The 17,961-nt window shown below is 45.3% G+C and overlaps 1 protein-coding gene across 2 annotated transcripts in view; it reads left to right on the forward strand.

Annotated features, from left to right (window-relative positions):
* Nucleotides 1-318: 318 nt before the first annotated feature.
* nrp1a (neuropilin 1a) overlaps nt 319-17,961 on the forward strand; it is a 64,052-nt gene continuing 46,409 nt past the window's right edge. For both annotated transcript variants that reach the window (XM_005918440.3, XM_005918441.3), the window contains exons 1-3: nt 319-863; nt 2,056-2,513; nt 3,763-3,937. In XM_005918440.3, the coding sequence (XP_005918502.1) occupies nt 2,447-2,513; nt 3,763-3,937 (242 nt within the window). In that variant the 5' untranslated portion in view covers nt 319-863; nt 2,056-2,446. The remainder of the gene's footprint in view (nt 864-2,055; nt 2,514-3,762; nt 3,938-17,961) is intronic.

The raw sequence follows: 17,961 nt of genomic DNA on the forward strand, positions 1-17,961 counted from the left end.
ATAAATGAATGAATAAATAAATATATAATAATAATAATAATAATAATAATAATAATAATAATAATAATAATAATAATAATAATAATAATAAAACCCCTTTTTTCATGATGGCTCACGTGCGCAGAGACGTTGTCGGTTCAGTATTTCACTTGTAATGTGACATCCCGAAGGGGCCAAGGAAGCCCACGGGCAGGTAGAAAAAGGCAGTTGAATGAAATCTGCATAAGCATTGCAGAGACTCACACACCGACACGCGCACGCCCGCGCGCTCCTCTCTCGTAAAGGGGCGTGTGTGTGTGGCTAGCAAGGGACTCAAACCCTCTGCATTTGCATCAGTGGAGGATCCGAGAGCGGTGGCGCACGGAGAGAGACGGACGGGAAACAAGTTGAATTAAACCAATAAGGACTTTTATTTTTATTCTGTAGATTTTTTTTTATCCCACCTCTCTCACTGAAGAATTTTCAACACTGTTCCTCCACACGCTGGTCGTATTGCAGTTTGGACCGCGCGTGAATGAGAGCTAAACAGCCCGGGAGACCCAGAGACATCCGCGGCGAAGGGACCGTCTGTACGCGGAGAGGGGAGAGTGTATCCGGGTGTCGGCTGTGCGCCTTTGCGCGGTTTGGATTGGACTGCGGTGCGATTCTTCCACGGCGTGTAGCCCAGGGAGGAGTTTTTTTTTTCTTTTTTCGTGGGGGGAGGATACGTTGGCTTGCTTCTTTTGGAAGCTCGGGAGAAGATTTGGTGTCATTTTAATAGGATTTGGGGGAAGCCTATCGGATCCTACACTCAGCTCCACTCGTGTTGAAAGTGGAGAGGGGAGGGTTGGATGCCTGCAGGTTTGCGAGTCCTGAAGAAGCAGGTGAATGCAGCTTTTTTTTGTAAATGTATTTAACTTGTGTGAGAGACTGAAAGGAATCTTCTGCTTTGAGTCCACTTAATGTAATACAGTTTTTACACATTTGGCTGATATGACCATCTTATTATCTTACCGTCGATTTTATTTTTTATTCATACACTGGCTTGCTTTCTTTTAATGCAGGAATTTAGAGTAGAGCATGCTGTGTTTGCTGAGGTTCGTTCCTTTTTGTGCAGTGTGACCCAGTAAGGGCAGCCTTGATTAACCGACTCGAGGCTACACCGTAATTTATGCTTTAATTGATTTCTTTTTAAATTTTCAGAGTGCCAGCTAAATGGTGTCACTGATGTGGGGTGGTTATTAAGAACAGTAGCGTTACATAGCTCCTGGTGGATAAAAGGCATGCAAATAAAATAATAATAATAAAATCAAGATAAAAGAAAGATGGAAACACTTTGTAGAGAGAAAAAATAGGCCCACGATAAGCACTTCGATGTCAATTGGCTTACATCTGAGCTCTGTTTTCTGTGTTTTTTAGGACTTGCACCCACAAAGGGGAACTTGGGATGAAAAGATCAGGTTTATCCGTTGGTTTATCACATAAAGGCATCGGTCCCACACACAAGCTAATGACCACATCCCGGGGAAATGCCCTCTACAATACAGGCTTGAGTGGTAGCTTGTCCTCCAGGAGTAGCATTCTGCCGCTGCTGCTGTTGTTTATGGCGAGATCTCAGATAGTTGCGCGCGGGGGGTAGTGTTGTGTCGCTACGTTTTGCATTAATGTCAGACTCCTTGTTGTCACAGAGAGCGGAAGAGAGCGTGAGTGAGTAAAAGGGAGAGAGAGTGAGCAAGAAAGAGAGAGAGTAGTGTCACTTAACGGACCGCTGGTGCTCTGACACTCAGTGTGCCGCTCTCCTTACTTATAAAGACGCGACGCCTCTCAGACATAGGTTGGCTATTTGTAATCAAGCCAATCACCAACCTTTCCTATTCTCTACTCTAAGCCTATTGAAGCAAAGCGGGTCACAATTTGAGGGAAAGGGGTGTACCCGTGCCTTCGGAGTCTTAATTGTGTCAGATAAGGCGCTTTTAGACACTTTTGGGGAATGTCCAGTGCGCACGGAGGCGACACGCTTTCATAGTCTGCTCACCTCTCACGTTTGTGCTGTTTTGTTTTTTGTGCACTCCACAGCCAAGGATTACATCCTGCCCGGGCACCTTCTGAAGGGCCAAGGACGCAAAAGACAGGGTTGGAGTGGCTGATTCTTCGTCCGCCTTGCGCTCTGGCTTCTTTTGGAGAGGATATGGCAAGGTCGGCACCGGAGAGTGGAGAGCAGACGGCGCAGGCGAGAGGAAACCGGAGCTGAATGACAGGATGCCAGCGACCTGAGCCCGCATTCAGATCACTCCTAACTTCGTTAAGAGACACTTCAGCTTTATTTGTTGGACAGAGCGGAGAGAAGAATACTTTCCCTTGAGGAAAAAAACATCTTCTGGAGGAGTTTATTTTCAGAGGATTTTTGTTTTTGTTTTTTATATCTATATACACGTAATTTTATTTTTTTCCTGGTGATAAAACAAGGATGCATTGTGGATTAGTCTTTATCCTGTTTATGGGAATCCTCTCGGTGGCCAAGGCATTCAAAAACGGTAAGTGTGACATCTGATCTCTCTATAAATACAGATTTTATGTACACTGCAAAGCTACTAATCCTGGTGTTTTTTCTAAAGATTAGCCCTCGCTGATCTCCGGGCAAACTCACAAGGCGCTCACCTGCTCATTCTACCAACGCCTAAAGAAAACCCCTCTGATATTATTTCCACACAGACTTAGTAAAGTGACTTTACTGACACTCATCTGTAGCCTTCGTTAAAACCGTTTTTACTGCTATATGATTTCACTTGTATTTATGGGATCTCTTTGATATTCCTGTTGTCCAGCGCGTTAGGATTGTTACCTTGTTTCCGTTCAAATATTTTCTACCAAAAGGCCATTAAAATACTCCTGAATACTTGCTTTCTTTGCAGATATTTTTAAAAAGACTTAATCCCAACAATTAAGCAGTTTTTAAACCAATTCAACTACTTTTTTAGGGCACCCGGGTTCTTGTGCTCCTGGTAAAGAATTTCTAAGTCAGGATGAAGTTCAAAAAGTCAGCCCAAACGCTCGGCTTGCACAACTTTCCCGGTTTCTATTCTCGGAGGTTCTGTTTCACTTCAGCTTTTATTTTCCGCCGTGAAAGACTTCGGAGGGGGAATGCGTTAGGAAAGCACACATGAGCTTTTATAACACAGAAATAAAAGCAAAAGGAACTTTGTTTTTTAACGAGGGGGTACTTTTACATGCAAGATTAAAGGAGAATGACTGCAAATAATAAAAATAAATAAACAGTAAATAATAAAAGGGCGTCTTCTTGTTCGGTCCTTTGTGTTATATGGATCAGTCAGCAAAGGCTTATCATTTTCCCCTCGTAATGTGTGGCAGTGTAATGTCACAGTATGAAATTAACGACTAAGTGAATTTCACTCGCTCGTTACTGATAATTTTCCATCACTGCGTTATTCTGCTGTTGACTAACCCTCACTGCAGAGTCGCAATCTGGTAAAGGATGATTATTTTTTCCCGCTCTACAGATAGATAAGCATGTTTGCAACATCTCGCAGAGCAGCGGTCTGGTTTTCTGGAACAACATTTTCGCTCCACGCTTACACCAAAACGTTATTTATAAGAAGAAGATGATTTGTCTACAGTGTGTGTGAAAGAAATGGTCCTGTAAAGCTCGCTGTAGTAGTCCAAACTATTGTGTCTCTCTGAGCTGCCAGTGATGTATCACTCTCGTTTGTTTCCGTATCCTTTAAGAACTTTTCTTTTTTCTTTTCTCTCCCCTCCCCGCTCCAGATAAATGTGGAGGCAACATCAGAATCTCAACCGCCAACTACCTCACTTCGCCCGGATACCCCACGTCTTATCCCCCTTCTCAGAGATGCGTGTGGGTGATCTCGGCGCCTGGTCCTCACCAGCGGATCCTCATCAACTTCAATCCGCATTTTGATCTGGAGGACAGGGAGTGCAAGTACGTGCACCGCGCTTCTTCTCTATGAAAAACACATGTGCAAATACAAACGCTCGTTCATTCAGGCAGATTTTGTCCCCGGGGGCCCCAATTTGATCGAAAGATAGGGAATTAAAAAAAAAAAACAGTGAGACCTCTGCCAAAAACAGTAAATGTGTGCTTTCATTCTGTTGGCGGTGGAAGAAGCACCTACAGATTTATGTTTATTTATATTTGACGTACAGGCACTGTTACAGTGCTGTCTATAACGCCAGTCTGAATCCCACTCCTCCTCTCCCCTCATGTCTATTGCTCATGAAACTGCGCCATCTAGTGTCGGAGGTGGGTTCAGTGAAAACTGTGTTATTGTAATCCAGGTCTGGCACTACATAGGGGAGTAGGAATGTCTCGCTCCTGCCATTTGGTTTTGGAATGTCCTTGATTTTCATCTTTGTGGAGTGAAGTCACCAGCATTTAATACTGATTTGAACTGCTGTGCTTCTGCAGAAGACAGAGCGAGGGGAAGGGGGAAGTGGAGGGGATTGAAGAGGCCAAAACCTCAGCAGAGGCATTTAATTGCGGCTACTTTCTGCACTGCATGAAAAAAAGAGTGTCTATTAAAAGTGTCTGAGCAGTAAACCAGTGACTCGAAATCCAATTACTTTCTAAACAAAGAAAGAAAAAGAAGCGATTGCATTAAAAACAGCTTGTTTTAATTAGACAACCACTTTAATAAAGTCAGAACAAAGTGAAATTATCTGGCTGACATGGGATTTTTTAAAATTTATTTTCACTAGTGCCCCTCCACCTCACCCCAAACTTACTGACAGCACTCTGTTAAGGTGGCGCTCTCAGCGACGGTTACTTACCGATCCTTATTTGACCTGTAAGCTGTGAGCTGTTGCATCCAGCAAAAAGGCTAAGCTGTTTTCAGATAGATAGTTTAAGCCGATGAAACCAGAGACAGACAGTAATGTGATGAGCCGGTGTCAGTGTGGGTGCCCTGAGGTGAGCCTTGCCTGGGCAGACTGCCTCAGTCTGATTGTGTGTGATGTGGTGTTTTGTGTGTATGTGTGTGTGTGTGTGCACGTGTGTCGGTGCCTCTGCCCTGTCTCTGTCTCAGCTGTTTGTTTACGCTGCAGGGCTCCAGAGAGTAGAGGGCTTTGCTGGATCCTGTTACTGTATCCGCGCTCCACCCAAAACCTGGACCCTACACTTTCTTTTGTGCTCCTTGAATTGGCCCCAGTGTATACGCTTGCAGGCTTCTTTTATTTATTTATTTATTTTAATCCCAGATTTAAATCCCACTTTAGCCTTTCTTTACTGCTGACAGGGTTTAGTGCAGAGCGGGATGCTGGTGTCCTTTGGAGTGTGGGTGCTCCTTTGAAACTTCCTTTGGGTTCGATTTCAGCACCAGGGAGGCCATTAAGCTGTCTGAGGTCCTTAGTTAGAAACTGAGAGTGAGGAAGGGACTGGAGTAGGAGTAGGGGCAGCAGTGACAATGCTTATGTTAATCAAATTAGTCAGGAATGAATTTCCTGTGTCTAAACACACGCAGCAAGGAGAATAGAGTTGCTGTGGGAGCAAGGAAGTTTTTTTTTTTTTGAAAGGAGGGAGGACATTGAGCTTAGTGAGCCACTGATGTGTCATTTGCAAATTAGCACTGCTCTTTCATTTAGCAGCCACAAATTTGGTGGTTTCCAGTTAACCGGTCGCTCATACATTTGTCAGCAAATGAATGTTGTGCAGTGGGTGTCAGGAGCGCCTCGTTGCTGCTTCTGATTTTCTTTTGCTTCTCATTACGTTTGAAGAAGACTCAGTCTGCAGTGGTTAGGAAGCTATAACCTGCTTGTCCTGAGGAGAAAGAAAAAATTAACAGATGACTTGAGTCATTTTCTGATTCATGTGGGCCTCACAGAGATTGCACCTGAAAATGGGGTCAGCCTAACCCACAGCTTTTTTCCTATTTTTAACCCGGTGTGCCGTTTCATTTTTAATGCTGTTGATGGAGTGGTTTTCATGGGACTCTGCTTCTACTTCGTAACATATTCTACACAGACACACACACACACACACACACTCCACTCCACCCTCCTTAATTTCAAAACTATGGCACTGTGCAACGTGAAGGCTGATTGCTGGCCTAATAGCTGACATGGCAATGTCCATGGGTAACTTGATTATAAGTGAGGGAACATAAGTGACTCATGTATCTGCAGACAGTAGTTGGGTTGGGTGCGATTTGTGTTGAGCCATCAGAGCCCCTCTTGGAGCCCCACTCACCAAGTCAACCCTTTACATAATGGAAACTGATGAGAGCCCAGAATGGCTTCCTTATCTGATGGACCTGCAGAGTGGGTGGAGGTGGAGGCGGTGGGGTTACAATGCATGCTTCAGTGCACTGCCTTGCAATCTAATTAGTGGGCAAATGGAACACACATGCACCACATGTTCTCCAACATGGGTCTTATCAGCAAACTAAACAAGAAGCACTCAAAGTGGTGCTCCTGGAAAAGAAAAGAAAAACAGCCTTCCCCGTGAGTGGAGCCTGGCTGCCGTGCTGCTGCTGCTGTTGTTGCACGTGCTCGCTCCCCTTGACAGGTTTGTTTGGGGAAGTGCAGGGGCCTGTATCCTGAGAGCTGGAGGAGGAAAACACTTCATCACGGAGATAAGGCGACTAAGTGAGCCCTGCGATTCTGAATGCAGAACGTGTTTACCTTTCACGCACCGTTGTAGACTTTCACAGAGTGGAGTTTTTCATGGGGGCGGGGGTTGGGGGTAGCTGGAGCCGCCCTCACTTGCCTCACGCAGCTAATGAAGTTTGAGGCAAAGGCGCAGCCCGCATCAAGGCAAATATTTGAAGTCAATTCGATCTGAAAGTCGTCGGAATGAGCGAGCTTAGCCGGAGTGAAAAGCTGGAGTAAACAGATATGCTTTCGCTCCGCGCACCTATTCTCTCTCTTTATTCATGGTTATCTGATAAGGCCTGTCAGGCTCATCTGGCTCCACTAGCTCTGTCGTGGGGAGGTATAAGTGGAGATGGATCTAAAGAAGCGATGGGAAGGTTTTATATTTGATTAACAGACTCGTGTCATCATCATCATCATCATCATTATTATTATTTTGTGAGATTCAAGTAAATCTGGTGAATGTTTCTAGTTTTAAACTCATCTAAACCAAGACCTAGAAATATTTCATCTGAAGCTGGAGGCTGTTCTTTCCACCTCCTCCTCTTCCTCCTCCTCCTACTTTCTTGCTGAGTCGAGGAGGGGAGCCAACTTTCTCGAGATATGATGTACTCCTGACAACATTATGAATCATTGATAGCATTGGATTTGCTGACCAAACCAAAAAAAAAGCAAGAAAACAAACCCCCTCCAAAAAAGCTCTTCTGTCTTCAGCTCACTGAGAGCTCCCTTGCAGTTTGTAAGCTAGTCGAAGTCGTGCTAGAACAGAGAGAGGGATAAAAACGAGAAGGAGACACAGCCTCCTCTTTCTTAGCCTTCCCTGGTATTTTCCTGAGACCTTACTGAAATTCCAACGTGCAGAGTAGCATGAGGAGGGGTTCAGATGACACGTATTACAGGATGGTACAAAGCGGAGGAGATATTCAAGGAATGCCTTCTCGAGCAGCTCTTTGTGCGTGAGATCGAAAACATCCCACCTCAACACAGAGTTCAAAAGTCATCGAGCTCCCCCTCAAATCTTCAGGTGCCTGTAATTCTTGGAAAAGTTTCCTCTTTTAATTCTAATTTTCTCCTTTTTCTGTCCTTATGCCCCTTTGCTGCAGTCTCCTACTGAGTCCCCCCCAGGCCAGCCCACCCCTGACAACACACACACACACACACACACACACACACACACACACACACACGCACACAACACACACACACACACACACACACACACACACACACACACACACACACACACACACACAGCTGCTTGGCCTGCTGGGAAGACAAACATTCTCTGTTATGTCCCTTTTATAATAGGCATCCTACCCCTTGTGGCATGGAGACCAAGTCAGAGCTCCAGAGGTGACAGGAACTTGGGAAGTGGGGGGTGGGGGTATTAACTGACCCTGTAACCATGGCTCTTTCTTTGTCATGTGGAATCCCACTAACTCCACTCAACATGGGCACAGTGTCCAACAAAGGTGACTGCCACCTGTTTCTAGGAAGTGAGAGTGGAGGACAGAAGGGGATTTAGGGACAAGATCCTCTTGGCCACTTTCCCTAATTCCCTTGTTACCATTCCAGCCTTAATAGCACACAGCAGCTACAGTATAAAGACCAGCAGAGCTTCACGGCTGGTGGTGGTGGGGGACAAGGGCTCCTCCCTTAATCTTAGCTGCTGCTTGCTTGTTTTGATTACCCACCTCACAATCACTCTGTAACTTATCTTGCAGCTGCAGGCGAGGCGCAAAAAATGGATGTGGCATATGCCAAGGCACAAGCCTGCACAGAGGGCCACCACATGAGAGGAATGCTTCTATTTTCTATACAAGTTGTACTATGATTTCCTCATTAAAAAACAAACAAACATAACATTTACTAGATTGGTACTTAATTCTGATGCTCACATGAAAATGGATGGAAAAAATACAAAGTTATCATAGCACGAAAAATCAAATCTTATGAGATCCAAAACACACATGCATTGCTTTTCCCCGTGTGGTCTCTGGAAGAGGGCTGCAACACCTTGAAACAACCAGCCCTTGTGTTGGTGCTTGAGTGTCGCAGTCCCTGAAGCTGTTCTGCTGTTTTTCCAGCATTGTTGCTTTCATTTTCCCCTGAGCACCAGTGTCTTTTGTGCAGGGAAAGACTTCAGTTAAGCAAATACAAAAAGTTAGTTAAAAAAAACAACAACAAAACGCTGCTCTGACACTACAGCTCATACGTGCAACAAGTGTTGCTTATTCTTCTCAAAACTGGCTGTGCAAGGTAACTGCAGGCAAAGGAGCACAGGTGGACTGTTTGTTTAGTAGCCGTCAGAGGAAAATAATTAAAACGGGAAAAAAAACAGGAATGCAACAGAAATGTTCTGTTGGCAGGTGGTGATGTGGTGGTGGCGGTGGTAACTCTGAAAGGAGGCGCTGTGATCCACAGTGCTGCCAGTTGGGTCTCTAAATTGACATGGATTATTAGAGATACTTACAGCCTGTTAGAGGGCATTTATTTCTGCTGTCACTCTGTTCTTTATGTGTGTTTTTTTTAAGTGCATGTCACTGAAGCATCCATGCTGGGGTGGGGTGGGGTGGGGGTAGGGGAGGTCAAATTGGCACCGTGAAATCGGCGCTGCAAAATGGAGTGCGTAGGGCGACACCGCTTCTTTTAACTAGCGGCTTTGACAAAGGCAACTCAAATTGTGCACCTGATATTCTCTGCAGCAACAGACTCCTACAGCTCATAACAATGGAAATCAAATCAGAGGCGAAATTACATTGAAACACTGCGCCTTAGGAAAAAAAAAAAAAAGCTTGTCAGCAGCATCTCAAAGAGCAGGCAATCCACTTTGAATGTGTCTTGTTTGGACTTCACTGTAATTATACGGAGCCTTATTTTGCCAGCAAGGATTCAAAAAAGGAACTTCCCCAGACGAGCGTTCTCGGTGCAAAAAACGCAACTCTTAATGAGGCAGGTGAGCCTTTAAAGCAAAAAGCAAATGAAAGCCGCAGTTAATTAACAGGAGGGCAGAGCAGAACAGACAGCAGACAGAGATGTTGCATCAGAAAACCACTGACCTTCACTCTCATTACTCTCTTTCTTCCCCTTCTTCATCTCTCTTAAACATGGAGGGCTTACTCCCCGGCTAATGAGCGGGATTAAAGTAGGTCTGGGCACATGTGTGCTCGCACATGTATGCGTGTGCGAGCGAGTGAGAGTGACCGTGGGGTTCAGGGTCTTTTTTTTCATCCACCGGTGAAGTGTTTCACCTTGGCAGCAGCTTGGAAGGGCAGTCTGATTGAAAAGCTTTCTGGCCGTGGCATCTGCCATCCTCCCTGCTGCTCTGTCACCACGTTGATTCATGCACAACAACCTAACCACAACCGGGAGGTGAGCCACTCTGCCTCACAGCAGGAGGCAGGTCCACTTCACGGCAGAGGAGAAGGGGAGAAAGGAGGGATGAGGGAAGGAGGGAGGGAAGGGAAAGAGGGGGGGGGAAGGGAGACGACAAGCTCCGGGCTCATGAACAAACCTCCAGATTTCAAGTCAGCAGTCACATATCTGTGACAGCACAAAAGCATCAGCGTCTCACATGTCTGCCCGTTTTGTTTGTCATCTCAGTGTGGGAGTGAGCTCCTTGTGTTTGCCAGGGTCTACTATCCCTAAGCTGCTCCTGGCACACTGCTCAGCTCTTTCTTTCTTCTTTCCAACCCAGTACAAGCTTCCCCTATATGGAAGTTTCTTGTGGAGTGGAGCTGCGGCCCACACAGCTTAGATATGTCAGCCTTATGCTTTTTTTTCAACCTCTTTATCCAAAACAGATTGTAAGAAAAAAAGGGAGCTGAATAGAGCGACTCCTGATTACAGGAGAACATTTGGTAATCTCGGCTCTCTACATCTATTAACTGTAAGAAAATGTAAGAAAAAGAGGAGAAAAGGAAGGAGAGGAGGCCCTTTAGTTGAATAGACGAGGGACTTCTAGACGCTTTAATGCTGCGTGGCCGGGCTTGTCAGACACGTTTCACTCAGTGGTCTAACCTTGAAAGGGGGCCCGTGATTTTGATTGATGTGGCCTGCTCAGCTTGTTTGTTGTCCTAACGCCACGGTGCTTACAGATCCACAAGGAGCAGCAGGTGGGAGGGGGTGGTCTCGGCGACCACAGGGCTCTCTATTCAGACAATCAAGCCAAAGTCTCCAGAGGGGGTTCTCTTAAGGTAAAGTTTGTTTGCAGTGGGTGAGAGGGTAGGTAGGTAGGTAGGTAGGTAGGAAATAGGAAGCCAAGGGCCCTCAGATAGATCCCTGGGGTCATTTTCGGTCACTGTGTTTGCGCCACAGCGGGTTGTTGGCTCTCTGGTGGTTCTTCACCACTCAACTCAGCGTGATTCGGCGAGGGCAGCAAGCAGACAGTGATTGATGGGGCGGTACCCCACTGCTCCCTGATTGAGTTAGAGCCACTCACAATCCCTCGCTTTGTTTGCTCTTTGCTTGATCTCCCCTCACTAAATTGGCAACAGTAGCTGTGGTCTTTCTTTCTTTCTTTTTTTTATTATGACCACTATTACATTTTTTTCCTCACAAGTGTATTTCTTTTGTTAGCTGGTGGTAATTGTAAAAACGGCCTTTATATCTGGCCTAGCAGCAATCATTTGTGGTGTTATCTCAGTAGGGTAGCACTATAAGTAATATAAGTAGCTGGGGTGTCTGGCGCCAGCATGACCCTCACTCATGAGGGGATAACCAACCAGAAGGCTCCTCTCTTATACGTATGTCTATCACCCGCAGGCTTTACCAGAAAGCAGGGGGAAATAATGCAGCTAATCCAGCTCGACGGTAACGTTCAATTGTCAGGCGAGTAAATGGAGGAGTCACCTTGCCCTCCAAATGTTGGCAGAAGCTGGCCGGTCATCAGCACTTAAATCAGCTCTGCAATGCCAAGAATTCAGCCTCTCTGCCCATCGCCACGGAAGAGATGCACTGCTTGGCGTATGGCCCTTACAGCACGGCCCGGTTGGCTTTCAGAGTGCTGCATCGTTGGAAAATCTGACTTCTTTGCATAATCTGGGAACAATGCAGTTGTCAAAGTGAAATAAAGTACGAGGATTTAAACATTAGCTTTTCCATCCAAGGGCTGGTTTACATTGAAAGGAAACTGCCCCGAATCTGGCATCGCCTGATCTCCTCACTGTGCAAACATATGTCCCAACCGTAGAAACACTTCCCTCATTTATTTTCTCCCTCTTCTCACTTTCTTCCTCTTCCTGTTAACATTCAGAAATTCAGGTTGTGCTGTCTCGAGTCTGAGGTCAGGTGTAGTTTGTTCTTTTTTTAATCGGTCGCTCATACCGAAGAGGACACAGTCCCAGTCCTCCACGGGGGAGGGGGAATGTTCACATGTTCACAGTTCTGTCCTGCTCCCAGCCAAGTGACTAGATGTCCAGCCAGATGACCGGGTCATGAAGTACCCTGCCCAGACTGCTCTCTGACCCACTCCAGGGAGGACAGAGAATGGGAAGAGGAGGGAGATTGTCAGTGGGGATGGATGGGCTATTTAATTGAATAATTCCCGGTGCAGTTATTATTACCATTGCCCTCAAGCATCCTAAGCATTGCTGAGCCATGTGTAAGAACTCACGCCACTGACCTTTTTACTGGATTCGTGCTGGCACCTGTATCAGCTGTTTGCATGCTTTGCTTTTCTCTTTTCTGGCTTGTCCTCCACTCCCTCTATCACCAGCTGAACTTCTCTATCTCCCCTCAGCTGTTTCCTCTTAACACAACCAACACCTTCACCCCACCCACGCCGCACTCTTTCTCCCCTTCCTGTCCATTGTGGAGAGGCAAGAGAGTTTTGAACAGCACCCGAAGGCTTTACCTCTAGCTGACCTCAAATTCAGCTCCCCTCCTCCCTTCCTTTCCTCCTTTTTTTAACTCTCCTTGTCAGGTTCCTCCTGCCTCTTCTTTGAAAGCAGCATGCTCATTACTCGACAGGGAGCGCTGCTATAAGCAGATAGATGATTACCTCTGTAGATGCTGCTGAATGTTGGTTCTGCTTCTTTTTTTTCTTGTCAGGCCATAAAAGATGAAGCAAAGAAGAGCTCACATAGCTGATTTTTGTCCTATGTGAAGTTCAGTGGGTCACTAGCACAAAGTTGTTTACAATTATCTCCTTCTTTTTTTGAATGCTCTTCGATTCACATGGTTCCAGCAAGCCTGACCCCAATCATGTACTGTACATCCTACACATCCAGTCATGAACAGGATATCTAGTAATACTTTGTCCTCTAACAAGCACCCTAACCCATACCCCAAACCACACACACACACACACACACACACACACACACACACACACACACACACACACACACACACACACACACACACACACACACAAATACACACACCCTTTTGCGACATGAATAAACAGGATATTGTTCTTTGACCCTTCGGATCAGTGTCATGGTTATAGTCTCTCCTGCATTGTGCAAACACCAGTGTCAGTCATTAGAAAGTCATATTCTGAGTAGCGGTGTACCACCATACCACGTACCACTTTCAAAAGGTATGTTTTTAATTCAAAGTGTTTGTCCATAACTGTACTTAGTTAGCTACAAGCACAATGACACAAGATAAGAAACAGATGATCGCAAGGGTATAGTCATTTTTAGCATTGTTAGATCAGACGGAATCGGGCATTTCTCATTGTGTCTGCACGAAACCCAATTCAGGAATGAAATCTGCATGAAATTTTTCAACACAAGCAGAGGCGTACAGTCTTGGGATTTTCCAAGCATGCTTACAACAATGAAGTGTTTTGCATATTGAAACATTCATATGCAATAAACGGCATGTTTCCATGTTTCAAGCGCATTGAACACAATTTAATTTGTGCTCTTAAATTAAATTGTGTTTAGAGATGATTCGAATACCCACACTTGAACAACATATTTGACCCCTGCTTATAGCCATATAAAGAGATGAAATGTTAAACCAGCATATATCCTGTCAGCTGAGGGTTATGGATTTTCGAGTCTTCATTACAGGTTCAAATAAAGGGCCCATTTGCTCCCTCCTTCCCAGCAGGGTGCACGTGTACTTATGTCACCGAGGTGCTCCGTGGGGTAGAGCAGGAGACAAGAAGAAGGGCAGGGATAGCACACTTAAAAAAAGACAGTATCCAAGTCGGCCCTGCTGTGCCACATCACCCCTTTCTCCCGATGCCCTGTTATTTTTACCCTTGACTTCTCATTGTTGTAACAGCGGCGTATCATCTGAGCCGTGCCACAGACCCCTGTGGAGGACTCTCTCCTCGCTCACCTCTGCCTGCCCCTCTCTCATGTGTAATCAGAGATCCTCTCAAATGTCAAGGTGGGACAAATGGGAGTCATTCCCTCCTGTAATGGCCCCAGAAATGGACTGGAGTGCTCCTCTCCCCTCTCTCACTCAGTCTTTCTCTCTGCTATCTTTAAGAAATCACACACCTTTTTCATCCTTTGTATTTTTTTTTTGGTTGCTCTCTTTTCATACTTAAAAAAAATGTTATACTAATTTCCTGCCGGCCTTTTTTGGTTCCTTTGTAAATGATATCACACAGTTTCTAACTGTGTTTTGTCCATGTTAAACCTTTTCAGGAGCCGGTGTATCGCTGACATAGTTCTTCATAATAGCTCCAAGTCAAGCTGACTACATAATAAGGCCGTAACAGATATAGCTGCTTTACTTCCAAGAAATGTTTCAAGAAATTACCCAAAGGCTTGGTCGCTTCATTTGGAAACGCATACATTCAGCGTGCGAACGCTCCAATCTGCACTCAGAAGCATGTATGCTGTATTTGCTGTATGCAAAACAGATTCATTTCCCAAGCATACTAAGTAGGGGGGGGGGGGGATTTGCTAAATGTGTGTTCCCATTTTGCCATGGGCAGTTTTCTAATTGATTGTAGTTACTCATTCCCACAATATTCATTATAACAAAATGTGTACTATGAAAGGAAATATTGGCAGCACCGCTCACAGCATTATTGCATCCTGTTAAAAAATGTAACATTTAAAAATAAGTTTCATTTTTATTGAGAATATTTGAAAATAGTTGAGTTATATGTGGGAAAAAGCCCAGCTCATTCTTATTTTAATACTTTACTTAAGGGAAAGTCATCAGGGTTTTTTGTTTTTTTTTTGCATTTCATCCACATTTTTCTTCTCATTGAGTTGTCTTGGAGCAGGACTTAACTTTCAGATGCATTAAAACCAAATCTTGTTGAGTGCATTACTTAAAAAGAACCACCTGTTTTACTTTTGGTTCGATAATACCTTAAAAGGCCCAAACCTCCAAATTAGCAGTATCACACTAGTACAAGGAACTACAAGGTAACTACTGACAGATAGTCTTGTTGTTATGACCGATTGGTCATGCTTCATTGCTCCAGTAAGGGAATAAAGTCCAAGTGTGTCCATGGAGAATTACTGGAAATATGCACAACTCTGTTTTGGCCCTGAAGGCACGTCAGTGGCTCATAGGAGCAGAAAGCGAATCAGCTGAACATACTTCCCCAGGGTTCAAAGTGCAGTGGGCCTCACTTGTGAGGTGAGCACAGGCAATTCAGACAGCCTGCTAACAGTGGGAGCTTTTGTGGTCAGTTTTATTTCCCCCACTTGTTTCTTGTCTCCTCCCATCATCCCTTAAGTTCACATTAGTGTGAGCCTGCTCTGTGCTAAGCGGGGAAGGAGCTCCCCCGGGGACAGAAATCTCCCTCCTGTCAGTCTGGGTGCTCATATTTCTGAATAAGGGATTATTGTGCTTGTTGCAGAAGGGGTGGGGAGGTGGGGGTGTGCAATAATTGAGTCTAAACAGCCAAATTCATTAATTTGATTGTTGGCGATGGCAGATCTCTCGACAGTGTAATTAGGAGAGCTAATGGATGGAAGCATGCTAAATCCATCAATGCTAATGATAATTGCAGTTTAGGAAAGCGAATATGCTTACGAACGTGTGGCCAGGGCCGCTGCAAAATCCGAAACAGCTACAGCGTCTAAAAATACATCTAACCGTGTGGGGGTGACACCCAGAGAGGCCCATTGATGGTTGCAGCTGGGCCATCTGGGTGGGGAATATCCAACTTTTCATCCATCTTTTTTATCTCCATCCATCTATACAGAAGCATGGTTGGCGAGTTAACCAATCATGCCCTCCGCCCCTCGCAAGTGAGAACCACTTCTGAAGCCGTCGGCCCTGATTGGCTGGTGGTTTATTCCACTGGGTGTGCTGGCATGCTCCAAGAACCTAAACTCGTGCAATAATTTTCTGTGGTTTGAGAAGTTAAGGTTAGCTTAAAACAACCCTGTGGTGTTTTTTTTTTTCCTGTTTAAATAATTAGATATCTCCCTCCAATCGAAATCTTGAAGTCAGAAAGTTCATTAAGGTTAATGTTTTGAGCTGCGAACATTAAGACGTAAGATTCATTTACGGCCTCATTTTTTCTTCCTTACTTCCTTGTCTGTCCAGGCAAGCTGACACAAGGGTCATTAAAGCTGGACTGGTGCCCAAGGAAAAATGGAACCTGTTATTCTAGGCTCAGGTTAATGAATGTCACATGCAATGGGGATGCAGTGAGGGATGGAAAGTGGAGAACGACAGATCATTTTATTTGAGCGAGGCATGTCCCGCCCCCAGGCTCGGAAAAAGTAACTCAGAGATCAACTGATCTTTGCCCTCCCCCGCTCACTTATTCAAACCTTAACAATGTTTTACCAAAACCCCAAGTGGCAGTTTGTTCGACAAGTCTCATTAATACATTGAGTCCCTGGGCCTGGAATTTTCTGACAGCCTACAACAAGATCCGTTTTCCTGTTAAGTCTCCCTGGGTCCTGCAGAGCCGTCCCAAGTCTGCTTTTTAGCCAGTTCCACTTATGTTCCCCAGAGCTGTTTTTACACGTTATAGGTGACATGTTTTCATGTCAGCTTGCAGACAAAGAAATGCTTGAGAAAGGAGGTCAGGCATTTGTTCTTTATGCAGTTGAAGCAAGGGGCGATAGCAAAGAAAGAGCTCTTGTTCTGAGGGGGGGTTCCCGCAGCAAGCTTGAGCTTATAAATGGTCTGATTAAGAAATCTAACCAATTGTGTGAGCCTTATACAGTTTGTCATAGTGTTATTGCATTGCCTTAGATTGCATTGCTTTTGTAGAACCATATCAAGCAGACATTTATAGAGGGAGGACAGATTATTTCCATGGGAAAGCTTCAGGCAATATAACTGTTATATTGTTAGGCCGGTGGTTTGTCGCCTTCTCTTTAGCTTTGTGAGGAGGGCTAATGTTCTCGTTTGACACTAGCGGATTGCTTTCTCTCTGTGCCTGAAGAAAGAAGGCAGGCTAATACATTTGAGTCGGTGAAGCGAAGGTCGTTGAGAATTACATTGCCCCCCTACCACCACCACCTCCGCACCCACCCACCGCTTCTTTTCCTCTCTTTTTTCCTTTAATTTCCCCACTGGATTGGCAAACCATTTTCACTATTAGCACTGTGGTAGGCAGCTAACTGTGTGTGTGTGTAATTATCTGTGTGTGTTGTGGTGTGCTAGCAGGCCCACACAGGCCCAAAGCAGACTAGACAGATAAATAGGTGCACAGCTCAACTAGATTGCATTGTCATGGGGAATAACAACAAGAGCAGCAGTGATGCAGCATAAAAGGTCATCGCAAAGGCTCCTGGGAAGAGGAATCTGGGTTTAGCTCGACAGGTCAGTGGGACGCAGACAAGCGGCAAACCCCCCAAAACTATGGGGAGGTTTATAAGTAGGCCATGTTCATGTGCTGCCTTTAATATCTAAAATCAAAGTTGTTAACTGTCCTCTGTCCCCCCCTCAGGATTCTTAGCCCCTAGAGGTGAGCACCCACAGGTGTTTAAAGTAGCAGATTTAACACAGCTGGCAACGGGAGTGACTTCTGAAGGCGTCAAAGTGCCCAGCCAAGTGTTTCCCATCTTCCAGATGATAAGGGCCCGGATGGATTCTCTGTTAGAGAAGCGGAGCATGTAGGACCCGGTGGCGCAGAACCGCTGGAGTTCTGGCTGATGCACCAGTCATTTAGGAACAAATAGAGACATTTTGGAGTAGGAGGTCTCCTCTCGCGTTCTCTTCCACAGCGAGGACCCCCCGGGGCGTGTTCTCTCTTCCATCTGCAGTCTCGCTCCCGCTGCGCCGTCTTCACGAGGGCCATCCAAGCTGATGATGATGATGTGCCAGGGTGGAAATGCAGTAAACAGCTTTTCTCGGTGTGATCGGAATCGAAATAGAAGTCCAAAACAAGCTTTTTCCTCTCTTTGCTTGGAGGGGTGAGAAGGCAGCCTGTGAGGGCTGATGAGATGAAAACATTAGTTAGTT

The sequence above is a fragment of the Haplochromis burtoni genome, unplaced genomic scaffold, assembly GCF_018398535.1.
Source record: "Haplochromis burtoni strain Fernald_Lab_line unplaced genomic scaffold, NCSU_Asbu1 Contig_30, whole genome shotgun sequence".
Classification (NCBI taxonomy): Eukaryota; Metazoa; Chordata; class Actinopteri; order Cichliformes; family Cichlidae; genus Haplochromis; species Haplochromis burtoni.